The sequence below is a fragment of the Gracilinanus agilis genome, chromosome 4 (assembly GCF_016433145.1).
Source record: "Gracilinanus agilis isolate LMUSP501 chromosome 4, AgileGrace, whole genome shotgun sequence".
In the NCBI taxonomy this organism is placed as follows: Eukaryota; Metazoa; Chordata; class Mammalia; order Didelphimorphia; family Didelphidae; genus Gracilinanus; species Gracilinanus agilis.
This window is the reverse complement of record NC_058133.1, coordinates 371885924-371906748: the sequence shown is the minus strand read 5'-3', so window position 1 is coordinate 371906748 and position 20825 is coordinate 371885924. Positions and strand designations below refer to the sequence as shown.

At 34.1% G+C, this 20825-nt stretch overlaps 1 protein-coding gene across 1 annotated transcript in view; it reads left to right on the top strand.

Moving 5' to 3' along the window:
- FAM184A (family with sequence similarity 184 member A) overlaps positions 1-20825 on the top strand; it is a 121908-nt gene that overhangs the window by 91852 nt on the left and 9231 nt on the right. The window contains exons 10-15 of the mRNA XM_044676848.1: positions 3248-3460; positions 6265-6418; positions 8697-8824; positions 12665-12849; positions 13296-13442; positions 20577-20694. Coding sequence (XP_044532783.1) covers positions 3248-3460; positions 6265-6418; positions 8697-8824; positions 12665-12849; positions 13296-13442; positions 20577-20694 — 945 coding nt within the window. The remainder of the gene's footprint in view (positions 1-3247; positions 3461-6264; positions 6419-8696; positions 8825-12664; positions 12850-13295; positions 13443-20576; positions 20695-20825) is intronic.

Genomic DNA, 20825 nt, shown 5'->3' with positions numbered 1-20825 from the left:
ATTGGAGACCATTGAGGATTGATAAAATAAGAACTAAAAAAATTAAAATATTTAAAATATTGTCAGAGTATTTGAGAATCGTAATCAGTGTGGATGGAACTATAGCTCTTTACATACTGTATAACCTCATTTTGTTTCTATCAGCACATTTAAAATAGTTTAATTTTTTTAAAAAACTGCTGTTTCAGTAAACTTACATGCCATATTATTACATAACAAAAAATGTATCCAAACTTATTCAATTCAAAATCACTTTATTGTCCTTTGTGTTTCAAATTAATGAGGTTTTACTGTATTGTGTTTCCACAGCATATATCAAATTCAGCTGTTATAAAACACCAGTTCATTTTGCATTGCTTTTCTCATTTTTGTTATTTAAATGCCATATAATTTTCATGCTAAATATGGCCTGGCAATTTTATGCCATCCAACTAATTCATTTCTAGAAAGAGAAATAGTCACTAAATTTGAATGCTAAATTGCATGATAAAAGTTCTTTGAGTAGAGTTGTCTTTAAAATGAATCCAGAGTTTTATCCAAATATCCTGAGAAATATTTGAAGGAAAATTGGATTATTTTGGAATGGTTTCTAAGTTAGATAACAGTTATGTTGCAAAACATGCACTGACTTGTTTTTATGCTGGTACAATTTAGAATGCAAATTTATATGAGAACTGATATTATCTGTCTGTAAAAAAATTTATAAAATTACTCTTTAAGTTCTCCCATTGCAGGAAAATATGTTTAACATAACATTTAGATATTTTTATGTAAAAGACATTTAGTTAATGTTACTATAGTTTTTCCTTTGTAATCAATCTAAAAGCAATATTTCCTCAGCGATTTCCTTTTTTATATGCTGAAAATGTCAGTCATAATAATACTATAATATAATTTTTTTATTTGATAATTTTGGAGGAGTTTGGTGCTGTGAGCCTTTAAGTTAATGCACAACAGCACAGGCACATCATAGTTAATTGATTAATTTTCTGTGGCTACAAATATAAGTACATACTCAGAGGACACTATCAAGTATTCTTTCCTATTTGTACTGTCTTACAAGCTTAAAAATGAAATTATTGGTTTATAAGGTCTTTCATTTAGAAAATGTCAATTTCCTCTTCTTCCCAGAACCCTCCATACATGTTGTGACAAAGCTGTCACCAGAGCAACCCCTAGGATACAGTGAATCAGGGTGAGCGCCTGGGCCCCATGCTTTTCGGGGACCTATCCTGCTGCAGGAACCAGTTGGCTGGGCATTGACTCATGAAGGCAGCCAGCTGGGGAGAAGGAGGTGACTCATATACATACACACCCCTCAGCCCTTACTTACACACACCCCTCAGGCTGCATGTTGTCCTTTTCTGACTTCTTTTCTCCCAACTTATAATTGTCCTTAATGTATGTTTCAGCCTGATTTCACCTGTCTAAGTGTTGTGGGTGGGGAGTAAGGGCCACACAACATAATTGACCTCCGGTTCTGTACCCCCAGAGATGACCCTCATTGTTTCCTCTAGGGGACTTAGATTTGCAGTTGTTATTATTTAAGAGGTTGATTTGCCACTTAGGAATTGCCACTTAAAATTTAGATTGTGGCTGTGCATAGTCTATGTGAGGCTGGTTCTTTCTTTAGCTTATTTTGCCTCCAGCTATAGAAATGTGAGTTTGAAAAACTTCAAGTTTTATACAAAAATACAACTTTAAAATAACTATATGCATTAAATAATTTAAAAATGATACTACTAAAGAGCAATTTATTAAAATAACATTTCAAAGATTTTTATTTCTATTGTCAATTTATGAACATATATTTCATAACTCAGTGATTCTTAACTGATTTCATAACAACCTACATTAATCTTTGCAATGCCCTTGAAACTTAACTTAGATTATGAAAATACAACGCAGGAGCTTTATCCTCAATTCCTAGGCTTACTATTTTCTCTAGCAAGAGGGAGTCCTTTTTTTTTTTTTTTTTTTTAAATTATGTTATTGGTAAAAAGAGAAATAGCTGCTTCCAAATTGTGTACCCAGACTTTTTTCTACCCTGCTGCTGCTTAGGTAATTCTTCAACCCATCTTACTCAGTTTCTCATTTATCTTTCCTTATAAGAATCATGATGTAGTCTTCATTTTGCTTCTGAGAACATGAAATCCTATGTTCATTTTCCACCAGTTAGAAGGAGGAATTTATTTGCTCTAAAATCCTTTTTCTCATTGTCAGGAAAATCTGTCTAGCCTGATTTGCATGTAGTATTTTTAGTTACTGATTTCCCAGCCCCTTATTAACTGCTATTCCTCCACTACACTTAGCAACAGATTTTTTTGGAATTTGGTTAGTATAAAGTTTAAAGGGACAGTAACCATCAGGACAGAAATTAAATAGAACATTAAACAAAATTAAGTAGCTTCATGTGTGTCTGAGCATATACAACACACACATACATTTATCCTTCATACTTAGAACAAGAACAACAAAAATCATATGGTTTTGTGTGTATTAAAACTGTCAGGTATAATATAAAATTATATTGGTAGTCATATTACCCATCTTCAAAAATATTTAGTAAATCATTTTCTTAGGTTGAAAAGAAAGCACCTGAATATTGGCAATGGCATAAAGGTAAAGTCAGATGATTTTTATGGCTAGATGGCCTAGGTACAACTTTAAAAATTAAGATCCTTTTTGGTAACCATTTTAAGAAAGAAAAATCAAATAAGGATATTAAATAATGAAATAACAAATATCTCCCCTAATGTTAGAGGAAAATTTTATAGAATAGATTTAAAAGAAAGCTTGCAAAAGCAAATTGGCCTTTTGATACTGTCCTCTCGAGATAGACTCAACTAACATAAATACATTTACAATGTAATTGTATAATTACAAATATTTCTGTGTGTATGTATAATTACATTCCAGCCTTGTTTCATGTTACAAATTTGACTTTTATTGCAATTAAGAATATACTATTGTGTTTCTGCATATGGATTGCATTATTCCCAGGAAGTTCTAGAAACGTTATATACAGTAAATTTCAGTCTAGTTTCAAGGACAACTTGTGAAAAGTGATATGAAGAATTATTAAACACATGTTTCAATGTTATATGGTAAAAATTTTATAAGTGAAAATTTTCTAAGAAAGTTTTTATTAATATTAATTATCATTGAAAGATTTCTTCCCTTAGATTAACAGTTCATAAAATTTGCTTTGTATTTATATTTAATCATCTACCCTTCTGTGGCATAGATTTCCTTGCTGAAACAGAATTTGGAAATGCAGCTCTCCCAGTCTCAGACTTCTTTGCAGCAACTACAAGCCCAGTTTACACAAGAGCGACAGCGTCTTACACAAGAACTTGAAGAGTTAGAAGAACAACACCAACAAAGACACAAATCCTTAAAAGAAGCACATGTCCTTGCTTTTCAAAATATGGAAGAAACAAAAGAACAAGAACAAAAGGTATAATTAGTCTATATTAATGACGATAACTGTGGAAAATGGCATATTTTGAAAATCCTTCCGGCTGATCTAATTATCATTAGCCTTTCAAAACTTATTCTCTAGAGACCCCCCCAAAAAAGCCAACCTGACTCCATTTTATTTGATTCACATATTTACAACACCCCTATCTTTTTAAGATGTGAGTTCCTAAACAGAAGTTTGTGTTTATTGACCCATATAGGTCTGGTAGATACAATTGCAATCAATTGAACTAGAAACCCCCCAAAATGTCTTCAAGCTCCCTATTTAATTCCATGCTACCATTAGGAATGATTATTTCTAGATTATACTATGTGGCTTTTGATATAGTGATAGTGAATAAATCTAACTAAATGTTCCATTCAGTCCATCTTGTCCAATAGAGACACAGCCATAGGTATTTAATATTATCATCCACTGATAACCTTTTATCACTTATGCTTTCATAAGGCAGAGCATATCAAAGCAAAATGTGCTTGACCAAACAATTTTTTCCCTCTTTTCCCTTTACCTATGCAACTCACAATGAAAAGAAAATAAAGAGAAACTGGAGGGCAAAATACTTCAACATTTTATATTGCCTCTAATAATCTGCTAAGCAGTCTCTAAGATGTTCTATAATGATGGTGTAGGCAAGCCCATGTTTTTTCCAGGCGAAATGGGTATTTAATTTAACTCTTAGGAGAGTCCAAGATCTTTTGATTCCTAGTTGACTAAAGTTAAGAGAGATGTGATTGGGGGCATTTGGGTGGCTCAGTGGATTGAGAACAATGTTCAGATTTGGCCCCAGAGACTTCCTAGCTGTATGACCCTGGGCAAGTGTTTTAACCCCCATTGTCTAGCCCTTACCTCTCTTCTGCCTTGGAACCAATACACAATATTGATCAACATTGATTCTAAGATGAAAGGTAAAGGGGGGGAGGGGGGAGAGAGAGAGATGTGATTAAGTTACCTTAATACATCTATTCATTTAGTGAGAATGAAAATTCAGGCTTCAGAAAAGCATTTAATCTAGAAATCTTATCTCACTATGACAGAGACTTGCAACTGACTTGTAGAAAACTTATATTCCATTCAATTCCGTTTCTTTGAACTTTTATTAATTTCTATAAAGCATGTGTAAAGTTCTCAAAATACAAAAATAAAACAAACAGCATCTGCCTCAGTTTTGGAGCTCCAAAAGAGAGATAAGGCACATACCCAAAACAAATTAGAATTTGAAAAATGCAAGGTAAAGGAAATAGCCAGCAGAGAAGGCTTTGAAATGAAACGTATTAACATATGACCCCAGCTTGCTATCAAGAGATCTGAACCACTGTATATACACTAGCTGAGAGCATCTATTTGTATTGTTTTTTGCTTGTTTATTCCATGTATGTGTGACAAAGCATTCTGCTTTTTCTTCCAAGCCTCTCAATTTGAGCAAAATGAATTTGTCTTGACTGAGTCCAAAATATAAAAAAGACTCTTGATTGATAATCTAGAAAGTATAGATCAGACTAATGTGGGGAAAATGTAGAAAAGATGTGCAATTAAACTGCAGTCTTGAAGTGGAGGAATGATAATGGATTTGGGGAATGTTCTCCATGGGAAATAGCCTATAAAGAATCTTTGGGGATTCAATACACAGAAGGAGGAAAGGACACTTCAAATCTTTCCTTTGTCTTCTAACTATGTTTAACAACAATATCAATTTAATATAGTTTATTTTGTCTAGTAATATGTTATTCCAGTGGTTTGCAAACATCTCTAATTGAGGAGCTCTCCAATTAAGTTAGTATTTATCAGTGTTCTGAAAAGTGTGATTCTTAGCATCTGTCTCTCTTTTAACCACTCTCCCACTGTTACAATGGAAGGAGAGTGGTTACCCAAAGCCTAGCAACAGGTTAGTAGTAAAAATATAAATTTGAAAAATCATCTTTATGGAGGAAATTATTAGAAGTTAATAGAATCACCTAGAAAGAGAACAAGCAAAAGGGGAAAAAAGTCTGAATACAAAACCTTGAGACCGTTCACATTTAGAAGAAAATGGTTAAGGAGGCCAGCAAAGGAGATAGAAAAATTAACATCAGAAAAGTAGGAGGAAAATGATGAGATGGTAAAATATGGGAGCCAAGAGGGAAAGGCTAGTAAATAGTGGTTACCTATTACATACTGAAGAAGAGTTAAGGAAGAAGAAACCATTGTATTTGGTGGTTAGAAGCTCATTTTTGACTCTGGTGAAAAAATATACAGAAAACAAAGGAAAATCCTTTGGTTCAAATAATATGACTTTGTTCTTTAATAATATGCCTTTTGAGCAAAGGTTATGGCCTATAAGATACAATTTTGTCCACTTCTAGAATTCTAGAAAGGTTTGACATTTGCTATAATTCATAGCTAGAAGAGACGTTTACTATTATTTGTAGATTTGAAGAGACCACCACAGTGATGTAGAGTAGAGAATTAGAAGTCAGGAAGACCTGAATTCAAGTTCTGTCTCTGATACCCCCTGGCTTTGTGGCCTTGGACCAACCATTTACCCATCCAGCTTTAGGCAACTATCTAATGCTACATGTGAGAGAACAGTTATAGATCTGCATATGCAGAGAGTTTCCTTACTCTGACCTTCTTAAACCTATGAAATCACTGGTCTGGGCATGCAAAAGAAAAGGACTTAGTTAATATGAAGCTATTTTTGGTAATGCATTCCTCATTTATTTGGGGGGGGGTCCTTACTATTTAATTTGTTTCATTCAAACATAATAAAAGTTGATTATTTCTTCTTGTTCTTGGTATTCTAGGCACTTGAAAATCAGTTACAGCAGAAACATTCAGCTGAGCTTCAGTCTTTAAAAGATGCCCATAGAATGTCCATGGAGGGTTTCAGGATAGAAATGGAACAGGAACTTCAGACACTCCGATTTGAATTGGAAGATGAAGGGAAGGCCATGCTAGGTATTTTTCATCTAGATTATCATCCTGCATGGGGCAGCTAGGTGGTGCACTGGATAGATGCCAGGCCTGAAGAGAGGAAGACTTGATTTCAAATGGCCCCTCAGATACTTACTAGCTGTATGACCCTGGGCAAATCACTTAACTTTCTTGGCCTCAGTTTCCTCATCTGTAAAATGAGCTGGAGAAGGAAATAGAAAAGCAATCCAGTAGTTTTGCCAAGAAAATCCCAAAAGGAGTCACAAAGAGTCAGAAGTAACTGAAGAAGAACAAAGATAATCCTATATATATTTGTATACATACTCCTTAATTTTAAAATATTTGTATGTTATAGCAATTAAAATTAATTTTAAGAAACTTTATCAGAATAATTATACATGATTACAGTATATTTCACTTGAATACAGCCATACAAGCACAGATCATTACCAGATGAAGGTTAAAGAATAGAAGAGAGGGACATGCAGACCTTCCATCAAGGAGAAATGTCTCATGTTCCATGCTACTTACAGCAGTATGTGTAGTGCTTTACCAGTTTGTTTCTAGTTCTGGACAGTGGGTTGAGGTAGAGCCTGGAAGTTCAGGGACCCTTCTCACCTCAACCCCACATGAGTCTAAGAACTTTCTGCTGCTCCTGCAGAAATAAAGAGAATTTGATAGGTGTGAATTCACAGGTATTCTCTGGATAAATCTCTCCACGTTTCAGACAAATCTCTAACATTATGACCTGACAGGCAATTTCTGAACTACACTGGTAGAGGAAAGTCCTTTATATGGGGAGTTCCCTATACCAATGAAATCTAGACCAAAAAGGAAGAAAGGACAGGCAAGAAAACAGCTTGGTGTAATAGAGAGTGGGCCTTGGAATCAGGATGACCCACCTGTGTTCAAGACCTCACAGGCAGCTCTCTTAAATCTGAGTTGTCATCTACATCATTAAAGGAAATTTTCTTACCAGAAAGTCCCTCTTCCATTGAAATCCCAGATCTACATGAGGAAGAACTCACTTACTGCTCAATTGCTCAAGAGTCACTTTTGGAGTTTTCAACATGTATCAATGAGGAGGATGGAGGATGGTTAGTTTTGACTTCCCATTGTGACTTACTACATGTACTTAGAGAATTTTGGCCAGGAGATTTTAAAATCTCTATCAGTTTAAAAGGAGAGAAGTTGACCTTTTTAAGGAACTAGATGATAACTAGTTACTTAAAAGTTTTCTAGAATACTGTGATTACTCTTTTTCTCCCACCATCTCTCCTATAGCTCAAAGCCCTCTCTTTCTCCTTGCTGTGTGTCCAACCTTCCCACATTATATTTTTTAGTTTACCTTTTGTTAACACCAGAAAAAAGCTATTTCTATACTAGAAGAGGAAAGACAAAAGTATTTTGAGTACTGTGGAATACAAAAGGAAAGCTATCAAGCAGTGTTGCCAGTCTCTATGAAGATTAAGTGATTAAGTTCACATGTTTTACTTTGGTTTTTTTCCCTTGAAAAGCGACAACACTCCAAACTAAGGCAAGATTTTGAGGGGAGCATTAGTAGGATGGAAACACAGGTTTTCCTTAACTTGTATGAAGACCAAATTAAAACAAAATTAAAAGAACTGGTTTTAATAGAAGGGCATACTTTGAGATCTTTAATTAGAAGAAATTATCATCAAGTTCTCTGTTTTGTCATTTTTAAAGATATAGCAACTTTGGAAACCACTAAACTAAGAAATAAGTTTTGAATACTGAAACCAGACTTGCCTTATGAAGTAGCAAGCTTGCTTTCTGTTTGAACATTGTGAGGGTTCAAGCAGAGGCTTGAACAAGAATGTTAGTAATAGAGGAGCTTATAATGGAGCATTTTTGTGAACAAAATTTGTTCCATATTTTGACTTGTGTATCCTCAGAGCTTTGCACAATGAGCCCTTAAGAAATGCTTGATTAGTTGGTTGAGGTTCTTAATTGGGTGAGATATAGTCTTTATCTCTTAATATCCTATTAAGCTAAGAATAATAAAAGATCAGAATTACGTTTTGCTGGATCACAATATCACTTCCCCAGAAACATTAAAATCATTATAGAAAGTCTTCCATCCAGATAATCTTGATATTTCTTAGCTTTTGAACTGCCATTGTTATTGAAGATATAATAATGTAATTAAAATTAAATGTGCCCAAATAGTTTAAAAGTATATATAATTTATAACAGTTTTTATTTGAAACAATATTCTGATATTTACAAAACTGTCAATAATACTTTTGAAATAACCAATCATCTTTTTCATGGAAACTAGCTTCCTTACGCTCAGAACTAAATCATCAACATGCAGCAGCAGTGGACTTGTTAAGGCATAATCATCAGCAAGAATTGATAGCTGCTAAAATGGAACTGGAGAGAAACATGGAAGTTGGCAGAAGACAGGTAAACAAGAATATTCTGCCATATGAGAAACACATTCATAATTTTTAAAGGCCATAAAGCAGTAACCCAATATTTATAGTAGTTACTTATTGTTTTTATATGTTGAAATTTTGTTTTAAAGGATAAAAAATGGCTTTTACATATGCTTTTGTTACATGAAATCTTATTATATATATTTTTAATTGAATGTTCTACACTATTATTTTGTGCACTAGTGAAATCTAACCAGGAGATTTGCCATTTCTTTAGTTGGAAAATGAAATTACAAGTTGTTGGAATAATCATAATAGAGTAAACAATATTCTACTATAAAAGAACCATGCCCTCTACAAATTAAAAATTACATTAATGAAGTAGATATTTTAAAAGCTTCTCTACTTTGGTCTGTCTACCCTATTGTATTTTTCTTTTCCTTTTGAGAACTTGAAGGCTTGAACTGGATAGTTTTGGTGCCAGGGGTGGGGTATACTGTAGTGACATTCATTATTTATTAATGAATTAGATTTACTATAACTTTAATCCTTTGGTTTTTGTATTAAGTGATAAGCTTTAATCTCTTCATTGTATATCAGAAGTTCTAAGTTACCTCTAGATGTTCTCCCCAACTGGGTTCACACTGCATTAAAGAATGTCTAAATTAAAGAATATGATACTATAGAACTAAAGAACATGAACATGCAGCATAAAGCCTCTCTTAGAAGATACACTATAACCAGACAAAACAATGTCCAATATAGTTTGGTAGATCATGAGTACCACATGAAAGAGCTGTTGAAAGAGTAAGGGTTTCTTCTCCTACTCCAAGACTATATAGGTGCTTTTTAGAATAAGCAATTTAGGTGTCCAAGAGGCACATTCCTCCTCTTTTATAGCTATACACCTTTTTAAAGGCAAGGGGAAAGGATAGTTCTCTTGTGCTAAATTAGGCCTTATGTCATCATCTCATCTCAGGCTTTTAATTGTCTGATCAGCAACCCAGTGAGTGCAGCTTAACAAATTTTTGTTAAATTCTTATTATATGCAAGGCACAGTACTGAATTCTGGGAATGATCACATTTTGAACCATGTTCTCTGTCCATCAGTGGAGATCATAGTCCACCCACTTTTTTTTTCATCCTTTGTGGCCCTTTTCTGTGCCTTCCTACAAATCCTCTTCAAGGGACCTTTCTAGGATGTTGTCAACTACTTTGCCAAGGAGCTTAGCAGTGAAAGAGAGGAGAGCTATAGAACAACTAATTAAAGAGGCCTGAAAGAGGGACAAAAGGAAGATTTTTTTTAAGGATAAAGGAAAATGTGAGCACATTTATAGGCACTTGGAAAGCAGTCAATCCAGTTATTTATTCAATCAACATTATTGTATATGAGACATTGCAAAGAATACAAAGAAGACATGGTCTCTGCCCTTATAGACCTTATGAAAGGGAGATTCATGAATATTGATTTAACAGGAGAAAAATACTAAATTAAATACTTAACACATTGTGGATATTCAAATAAGAGAAATTCCAGCAGGGGTGATTGGTGGGGAGATGTTATTTGAACCATAATTTGAGGAATTGATAGAAATTGGAGTGACAGAGCAAGCAATAAGAAAAGGACAGAAGAAACTGAGGTATATTAGGGAAAGTTTCCATACCAGGACTTTCATAAATGCGTCAATGGAGTAGTAAGTAATTCCATTTTAACTAGGATATAAAGTATTAAATGGTAGCAGTGAAAGATAAGGCTAGAAGAGTAAGTTTGGGCTAAATTGTGAAAGGTCTTAAATAATAGTAATAGAGGAAATTTGGGAGCTTTATTGTGTAGGTAAGATTCATAATATGCTTTAGAATCCCTGTATAATTTTTAAATTATACACTTGATTAAATCCACTTCTCCAGGATGATCAATGGAATATATTAGGGGTAAATAACCTCAGTAAGCTAGTGTTTGATAAACCCAAAGATCCCAGCTTTTGGGACAAGAACTTACTTTTTGACAAAAACTGCTAGGAAAATTGGAAAACAGTATGGGGAAAATTAGGTTTAGATCAGTGGTTCCCAAACTTTTTTGGCCTACCGCCCCCTTTCCAGAAAAAATATTACTTACCCCTCTGGAAATTAATTTTTTAAAATTTTAATAGCAATTAATAGGAAAGATAAATGCACCTGTGGCCATCACTGCTCCCCCTGGATTGCTGCAGCACCCACCAGGGGTCAGTAGTGCCCACTTTGGGAATCACTGGTTTAGATCAACATCTTATACCCTATATCAAGATAAATTCAAAATGGGTAAGTGACTTAAATATAAAGAGTGAAATCATAAATATATTAGGTAAACATAGAGTAGTATACCTATCTGATCTGTAGGAAAGAAGGAATTTAAAACCAAGCAAAAGATAGAGAACATTACAAAATATAAAACGAATGATTTTGATTATATCAAATTAGAAAGGTTTTGTACAAACAAAACCAATACAACCAAAATTAGAAGGAAAGCAACAAACTGGGAGAACATTTTTATAACAAAACTCTCTGACAAAGGTTTAATCTCCCAAATATATAAGGAACTGAGTCAGTTGTACAAAAAACCAAGCCATTCCCCTATTGACAAATGGGCAAGGGATATGAATAGGCAGTTTTCAGATGAAGAAATCAAAACTAACAATAAGCACATGAAAAAGTGTTCTAAATCTCTCGTAATTAGAGAAATGCAAATCAAAACAACTCTGAGGTACCACCTCACACCTAGTAGATTGGCCAATAAGACAGTAAAGGAAAATAATAAATGTTGGAGGGTATGTGGCAAATTGGTACATTAGTACACTGCTGGTAGAGTTGTGAATTGATCCAACCCTTCTGGAAGACAATTTAGAACTATGCCCAAAGTGCTTTAAAAGACTGCCTGCCCTTTGATCTAGCCATACCACTACTGGCTTTATACTCCAAAAAAGATAATAGGGAAAAATACTTGTACAAAAACATTTATACCCGCGCTCTTTGTAGTGGCAAGAAACTGGAAAATGAGAGGGTATCCCCTCAATTGGTGAATAGCTAAACAAATTATGATGTCTGATGGTGATGGAATACTATTGTGCTGAAAGGAATGATGAACTGGAGGAATTCCATGTGAACTGGAAAGACCTCCAGGAATTGATGCAGAGTGAAAGGAGCAGAACCAGGAAAACATTGTACACAGAGATTGATACACTATGGCACAATGAAATGTAATAGACTTTTCTACCAGCACCAATGCAATGACACAGGACAATCCAGAGCAGGGGTCGACAACCTTTTTGGCCATGAAAGCCATAAACGCCACATTTTTTAAAATGTAATTTCGTGAGAACTGTACAGTGCTCACAGTGCTCGCTCCTGTAACAGCGCCTGAAAAAAAAAATTGACTTTATGGCTCCTGCAGAAAGAGCCATATCTGGCCCTCAAAAGAGCCAGATATGCCTCGAGAGCCATATGTTGCCGACCCCTGATCCAGAGGAACTTAGGAGAAAGAATGCTCTCCACATCCAGAGAAAATACTATGAGAACAGAAATGCAAAAGAAAAACGTATGATCGATCACATGGTTTGATAGGGATATGATTAGGGTTTTAATGTTAAAAGATCGCTCTACTGCAAATATGGATAATGTGGAAATAGGTTTTGAACAGTGATACATGTATAACCTAGTGGAACTCCTTGTCAGCTCTGGAATGGGGGAGGAGGAATCATGAATCATATAACCATAGAAAAATATTCTAAATTTTAAAAAATTCTAATGAAAATTTAAAAAAACAAATCTACTTCTCACCTATAAACAGAATGTTAATGTGTTAGAAATACATTTAAGAATTCTTTTTTAACAGGATGAGGAATATATATGTCGAATATCAGACCTACAAGAGGAACTAAGACATAGAGAACATCATATATCTGAATTAGATAAGGAGATAGAACATCTTCATGAGAGTATTAATGTCCTAACCAAAGAGTTGGAGTTTAAGGGAAAGGAAGTTCTCAGAATACGCAGTGAATCAAACCAGCAATTAAGGTATTATTTTTTCTACAATATAAAATGTTTTCTCATGTTTTAAAAAAATTATACATTTTAATATTATTTGATATGAGAAATTGTCATATGGTACAGTTAAACTATTTTAATATCTTAAAATACCAAGTTACCATCTTCTTAAGGAGTTGAAGTCTGTTTTTCATAATTTATGAACAATGGTGGTACAAAGAGTATATGAAATATTTATAGCATAAACAGCATATTTTTATAAATTAATATAATTAACTAAAATATTTTTAAAACGTTTTTAAAAAGCCTTAAAGGACCCAGCACTTACAAGCTAGAAGATTAGAGAAGTAAGTAGCATGATTTAGGGTATTTCTCAAAATTTTCCATGTATATAACTATTTCCAATCTGGCAGAATACCGTGAAATAAAACACTGACTTCAAATAACTTTTTCTTAACAAAAAATAAATTAAACAGGTTGCATGAGCAAGATTTTAACAAGAAACTTGAAAAAGAGCTGGATGTCATGACAGCAGACCACCTCAGAGAGAAAAATATCATGCGGGCAGATTTTAATAAGACTAACGAGCTACTCAAGGAAATAAATTCAGCTTTACAAATGTCGTAAGTTTCATTATGTTAAACAAAATTCATATATAGTTAAGTTTAAGTAAGGTAAGGAGGTATGTATTTAATAGACTAAGTACTAGTATTTTTGCTACAGTTTAGAGATAATAAAAAGAGCTCTTGTAAAATGTATCTTTTATGTAACATAACTTATTTCAGCTTGAGAAATTATTTAATTAGGATGAATCCATAAACCAAGTGAATTATTTTACATTTCTTTCTGTGATTACACAGAAAACATTTAAATAAACTGCTTTATGCTGTTTATTAAATTACTGTTAGAACAACAAGAATATACCTCAGAATAATTAATTAAAGTCAAGGGAAGAATTGCACCTATTTTAACTTTTATTAAACTCTCCAAAAGTATTTGTAACTATATAAAATGATTTAAATTAAATCCAAAAGAGCTCAGCTTTTCAAATCTCTTAAGTGGTTAGACTGACAGGGCTGATTTCTATAGATGATAAAGTTGTACCCACCAACACCATCTCTGACTGTGGCTATATAATAGAAAACACGAAATAAGAATATTTTTGTGATGGTGGTCTATTTAGGAAAAAAAATTATATTTTGTCACAAATTCAAAGGAAAAGGAGAAAAAACACTTCTCAATTCTATATTTCAGTAAGTAGAAATGAATTAGTAATAACATAAAAGAATCCCAACAATGGAAACAGGCAAATTACTGATAAGAAAAATTAAATTTTACTGATGATTCCTCTATTATTCATCTCAATGCTATTTACTTAGTAGAACCTGAATATCTGTAAACCTCCTATGTTTTCCGTCTTTGGGCAACTTACTATTATTTTGTCAGTTTGACCTATCCAGAATGCAATAAGATTCAAGAGACTACTCCTTCATCTAAAGGGAAAAAAAGAAAATTATATTTACCATAAAAATAATCTATGTCTATGTGTCTTGTCTCCTTCAACTGTAATGTAAACTTAAGGAGTGAGGATTGTCTTTGGTATGCTTCATGTCATTTTACTGTTTTTTAATGTTGTGGATATTAAATAGTTATTACGTGAAATAACTTTTAATATTAATGTCTCATAAATACAAATAATTTTCAGTAGAGAAAGACAAATAAAAGATGAAGTGGTTTTGTTTTTAATATTTACTTAACTACATGGCTAAATAGTTGTGGTTTTTTGGGGTTTTTTGTTTTTTTTACTATCTACCTTTGTCTTTTCTTAACCAATTACAAGAGTGAGGAGGGAGAGAAGTTAGCCTAGAGCAGTGGTGGCAAACCCATTAAATGGGTGCCACAGTTGGCACACGGAGCACTGCCATCTCCTACCCATCCCAGTTTGTTACTAGAAAGGCAGAGGGCCTCAGGCAGAGTTGCTCCCCTACCCCTCTCCAACATGCATGATGACGTTTTTTCACATCCCCCACCCCTCTGCCCAGCAGCCCAATGGGAGTGCTTTCTCCCTCCCCAGGACTCCATCTGGAGGGTGGGGTGGAAGTGAGGCCTGGTACTCCATCTTTAAAAGGTTTGCCTTCATTGGCCTAGAGACTAACTCAAATAGCTGAAGCATTATGGTGTTTTTTTGTTTTTAAATCCTGACCTTCTATCTTATGATACCAAATATTGGTTCTAAGGAGAAGAGTGTTAAGGGCTAGGCAATGGGGGTTAAGTGACTTGCCCAGGGTCACAGAGCTGGGAAGTGTCTGCGGTCAGATTTGAACCCAGGACCTCCTGTCTCTAAGCCTGGCTCTCCATCCACTGAGCCACCCAGCTACTCTGAAGCATCATGTTTATTTCTCAGAAGCTTCTTTTGAATTGTTGGATATGGTCAGTGTTCTGAAACATTTGATTTTGAGACTGCTTTGGATTGAGATTGATGATACAAGTTAATATCTTTCAGTATTAGAGGAAACCTACTATTGCTGGTGATATAGCACTTAACAAGAATAAATCACCTCTATAGCCTTTTAAAATTTAATTTAATTTTAGGGGGCAGCTGGGTAGCTCAGTGGATTGAGAGCCAGGCCTAGAGACGGGAGGTCCTAGGTTCAAATCTGGCCTCAGACACTTCCCAGCTGTATGACCCTGGGCAAGTCACTTGACCCCCATTGCCTACCCTTACCACTCTTCCACCTATGAGTCAATACATAGAAGTTAAGGGTTTAAAATAAAAAAAAAAAGATTAAAAAAATTTAATTTAATTTTGTTTAACAAAGTTCTAATCCCAGCCCACATGCCCCATTAAAAAACAAACAAACAACAACCACCTTTGTAACAAATAGGTATAATCAAGCAAAACAAACTGCTGCGTTGGCCATGTCCAAAATATATCTCAGTCAATATCCTGAATCCATCACTTCTCTATTAGGAAATGGGGGTAACATGCTTTGGCATTGGTCCTCTAGGATCAAGTTCATGACCTGCTTAAGGAAAATGACTAATGCAGGATCTAAAGAATAAACCAGCATTCCTCTGGGAACCTCCTATAAAATGAGATGTTCTTTAGAAACACCGGAACTAATTCACACAGAAAACCTGTGGAGCAGCTTCCAGGTTCTGATACCTGCCTTCTATGTCTGTTCAGATTCTGTTGAGTCCCAGAAGTTCCATAGTTAACTTCATGTTTAGGCTGGAAGTAAACCTCCAGAATAGCCAACACCTACAAAGCAGTGTTTTGTTTTTTTAAATTTGATAGCAGTTTTCCACTTCCCGTAGAAAGATTATTAACTGGACAGCTGGTTCTCTCCCACCCACCCCCAGATAACTATAATTCTCTGTATTGAAGAGTAGAACTGTAGATCTGCAATAGTTTTAAGAGCTTCCTCACCCCTATACTGGTAAAATCACAGCCTAAAATTAATCAATTGATAAAATTATCAATGCAGTGTTTTAAGTCTTTCTCCAAATATCAAGGTAATCTTTCAGGTTTGTGGGAATTAAAATCTTTTTAATGACATTAGATGAGGTTTTGCTTCTCACTGGGAAAATTCACAGCTCTTTCAATAAGAAATTAATGAGTGAATGAGGTGAATATACTTAAATGACTAGGAAAAAGCTTCTATATAAAAGGTCTCTACCATATGAAGAAATATTTATCTTTTAGGGGCCAGATCGACAAATGTATGAGTGAGTGTACACAAATATCATTTATACATATATTCATTACCTATTATATTAGGCTGACCTTTTCAGGTCCAAAACAAAACAAAACAAAACAAAAACCTTTTAATCACTTTCATTAAGCAAGAACAGAGAGAGAGGGAAAATGTGCCTGAAAAAAGAAATCAACTTCCAAACTTTGGAATAAGCTTATTATGACTTGATAGATGTCAATGTAGCTGATCCCTAACTAGATAGCAACTCCCTACACTGATAAAATAGGTATCATAGAGTAAATGTTATCTCTTTTATAGTTACTGCTTAAATTTTTTTATCCAGAGTCATTCCAGTAGTTCTCAGCAGAGGACTAGACACTAGGGAATAAATGTTTTTAGCCATAGGCATCACAAGAAATGAGCCCAAATATAAAGGAAAAGCCTTCAGACATGTATTTCTATACTGATGGAAATCGAAGGGAAAGAAAAGAAAACAAGATGCTAAGAATCACAGGTCTTTAGATAGTGTACAAACAGCTTAACTATTGACATTCTTGGTTTTCAATTGTTGGTGACTATAAAAGTTAACAATAGGGAAGGAACCAGACTGCATACATTAAAAATAAAACAAGAAGACATGAGTGGAAGGATTGGTCATATTCTCTGTTCAGTGGCAAATAAGAAAATTTATTTTATGATGCACTGAAAGCCAACAAGAAGTATAATTTAAGGCACTTGATAATTTTGCTGTAGAGTACTCACAATCCTAAGTAAAGAACAATACAAAAATGAATCTAGTATATCAGCATCTAATGTATAGAATGAAGAAATAGAAAAGCATGTATTTTTTATTTTAAGTGTTTGCCTTGGTCCAACAAAATATAGCTTATGAAAATATGGGGAGGGAACAAATGTGCTTTTGCAGCTGGTTTTCTAAAATGGACCACATCTTTATTCTCATGCAACTGCCTGAGAAGTATATAAAGTTTCTAAGTATGTCTGTTACTTAATGATTTTTTTAGAATTTAATTTTGTAGTACAAAATTCAGCTTATAAGTGACTTTCAAATAATGTCTCATGCATATGTTAAATTAGTAGATGATTTTATTATAGATGCAACTATTTAGGGACTAGTATAGTAATATCAAATAAAGGTATCTTCAATCTAAAGTGCCATAGGAAATGTTCTGCTCAGCATACAAACAAGATTTCTTATTAATCATAAGATTCTCAAGTTATATTTACAGATGTAATTGCGTCAAACCTAGGAAACCTCTTTGTTTCTACTTAAGAGCTAATCTATAATTAGCTCTTAATTAGATTGGTTTAAGAGAGGCAACACACTGTAGTGAATAGAGAGAAATGGCTTTAGAGGAAGACTTGGTTTGGGTTCAAAATTCCTACTTCTAACACATATTTATTCTGTGAACAGGGCAAATCACTTAGTCTCTTAAATGCCCCCCGGGAAATACTCTTATGACTATAATTTGCAGAATAGTTAACCATCTGCATTGTTAGAGGAAGTTTCCTGGCTTAGGAGATCCTTTCTTATCATTATTAAGTCACTCACTCCTGTCCAAATCTTTCTGATCCTGTGGATTATAGCAAATCAGTACTGTCCATGAGATTTTCTTGGCAAAGATACTGGAGTAATTTGCCATTTCTTTCTCCAGTGAATCAAGGCAAACAAAGGTTAAGTGACTTGCTTAGGGTCCCACAGTAAGTGTTTGAAGCTAGATTTGAACTTAGGTCTTTCTGACTCTAGGCCCAACATTCTCTCCACTGATCCATCTAGCTGCCCAATAGGAGAACCTATGCCTGTAACATTATAGGTCTGGACTCCCAGTCCTCCTCAAAAAGAAAAATGTTAACCATCCATAATAGGGAAAAGTTGTTTGCTTGTTTTAAATAACATTTTGGTTTGTCAGTTCCAAACTTTTTGATAGAATTTCCCAGGTTATTTCTAAAATTCAAATATTTGTATTATTCTACTTAAAGAGTTATCCATCAGCATTTAATTACTGTAGTGTCTGCTTAGGATTACAAAGAAATGTAGGTGTGCTTAATGAGATTTCATCAGCTGACCTAATGAGAAGGATCAGAAACACAATCTCTCTTTTAAAAATTCTTTTTGTTTGATTTTCATAAAAATCTTTGTTTCAGGGGCACTTCTGTGTACTTCTTATAATAAATACTATATTTTCTTAATGGATTTATACAGAATGTTATAAAATGAGGTCAGGATAATTCAAGTAGGCAGTAGTTAAATGTGCTAGGGCTAAGACTTCTATTTTCCTGATGGAATTTTGAAGGCCTAATAATTCTGGAGAAATGTTTGCATGTCTGTTTGTGGCATTGTGCCTATGTTATCTTCTTTAGCATTTTCATATTTGTGTTTAAAAATTATTATATGTTCCATTATTTAACCAACTCTTTTCTTTATTTAATTATTTTGTTGCTAATTAGCTTATTAATGATGCTGCCAAGTTGATTTTGTGTAGTGGACTTTGAGCTGATTGTAATGATTTTTCACTAAACTTGGATATAAATAAGACTTAAAAACTAATATCCTTTTACCATTGCCTCCTCAATATTCTGGTCCTACTTCATGAAGCCTACTTTGTCATGTGTTTTGCTCTTGTGATGAAGAATGTTACAGTGACACCTTCTGGCGCCAATCAGAACATACTTCAGATAATCACTTGGATGTTGGCTAGAAAGTATCCATGTAAAAGGTGCTAAATATAGGCTTATTTGTACCTTGTCTAGGCAGTCTAGAAAGTGGGGAGAGCTTTTGCTGTTCCTACCTCTACCCCATTCATTGGGTAAGAAAGTCCCCCTACATGTAATATAGTGATCACCAAGATAGGTTTGTAAAATCTCAGGAAAAATGTAGAAGAATCCCCTTGTGTTTGGTTGTTCTGATCTCCTCTACCAGAGTAGTAACTCTGACTGGGAATAAGCCAGCCATCATCTCTAAACTCTTTTTTTTGAGAATGCCTATAATGAAATCCTGGTTAAGTTTTAATTTTATTGACTTCACTGGCTTAATTATTATCTCTTTTAAGTCATAACTTCCAATGAAAACCTGAACCAAAATTAGGGACCCATCAAAAATGAGAATTATTTTTCTTCCAATCCAAGGTAGTAATTTGAATTTTCCACAATTAATAATTGGGTAAATACATTTGGGAGATTTCTTCCCTACTTCCAAAGACTTTTTTGAACTCTACTACTAAAGGCAAACAGTTAACAAACTTAATGTTCTATTAAAACAAGAAATGTTATTTTTAAGCTTACATTCTAAACTGTCCTTTAGATTCTGTGGCCAACACGCTCAAAATCTGCCAGTTTTCGTATGTGTGTGTACACATGTGTGTTTCTACCCTGCTTCCCTCCTTTCTGTGTCTGTTCTCTTTTCTCCTGCATGCTCTATCAAGTCTTTTTTTCAGGAAAGGAGAGGAAATAGAGTCATTCATGGCAGGAGCTTCAATTGAGGGAACTCCCTCCACCATTGTCTTTAGGCAGCTATGATGCAATTTATATAGTCTTAGAAAGTTCTTTACTAAGATGTTGTAAATCAGTTGTCTGAGTTACACAGGTAACAAGTGTCCAGAAGCAGGACTTGAAATTCCTGACTACAGAAGCCAACTTTCTAACCACTGTGTCATGCTGCCTTTCACCAGATCTTATATAATGATAGTTTTTAAAATAATTATCTCTAAAAGCATTCTTCTAAAATATCAAACCCATGTTTGTTAGGCCAGTCACACTCTATAACTACCCAATTGCTTTTGTGTTATTTAAAATGATTGTGTTAATACTGCTCATTACATTACAAAATTTTTAAGCTAAATATTTTGATGAAATTGATGTTGCTTTTTTTTAACTCGGGCCATTTCATACTTGATTAAATAAAAATATTAAGCTAAAGTTTTTGAAGAAAATAAATGTTTCCTATTATTATCCAGTTACACTCTTTTGAAATTGTTGATATTGCAAGGAAACTCTTTACTCGTGTCATCAGTACACTAAAGACATTAATGTTTTCATAAAAAGACTAGAAGACTTGGAAGAAAAATATATGAAGAGAGAGTCAAGAGCCGAAGATTTACAGATGATTGCAGACTTGAAAACCTTGCTTGCAGAGAGAGACCAAGTCATTAAGAAACTAATTGTAAGATATTCTGTGTTCCTTTTAAGTTGAAATGTGATATAAATGAAACTCAATGCACATATCTAATAAAATGCCCTTACTGACCTTATTCTTCTGTTGAAAGCGAGTGCTTATAACATATGATGGGGCCA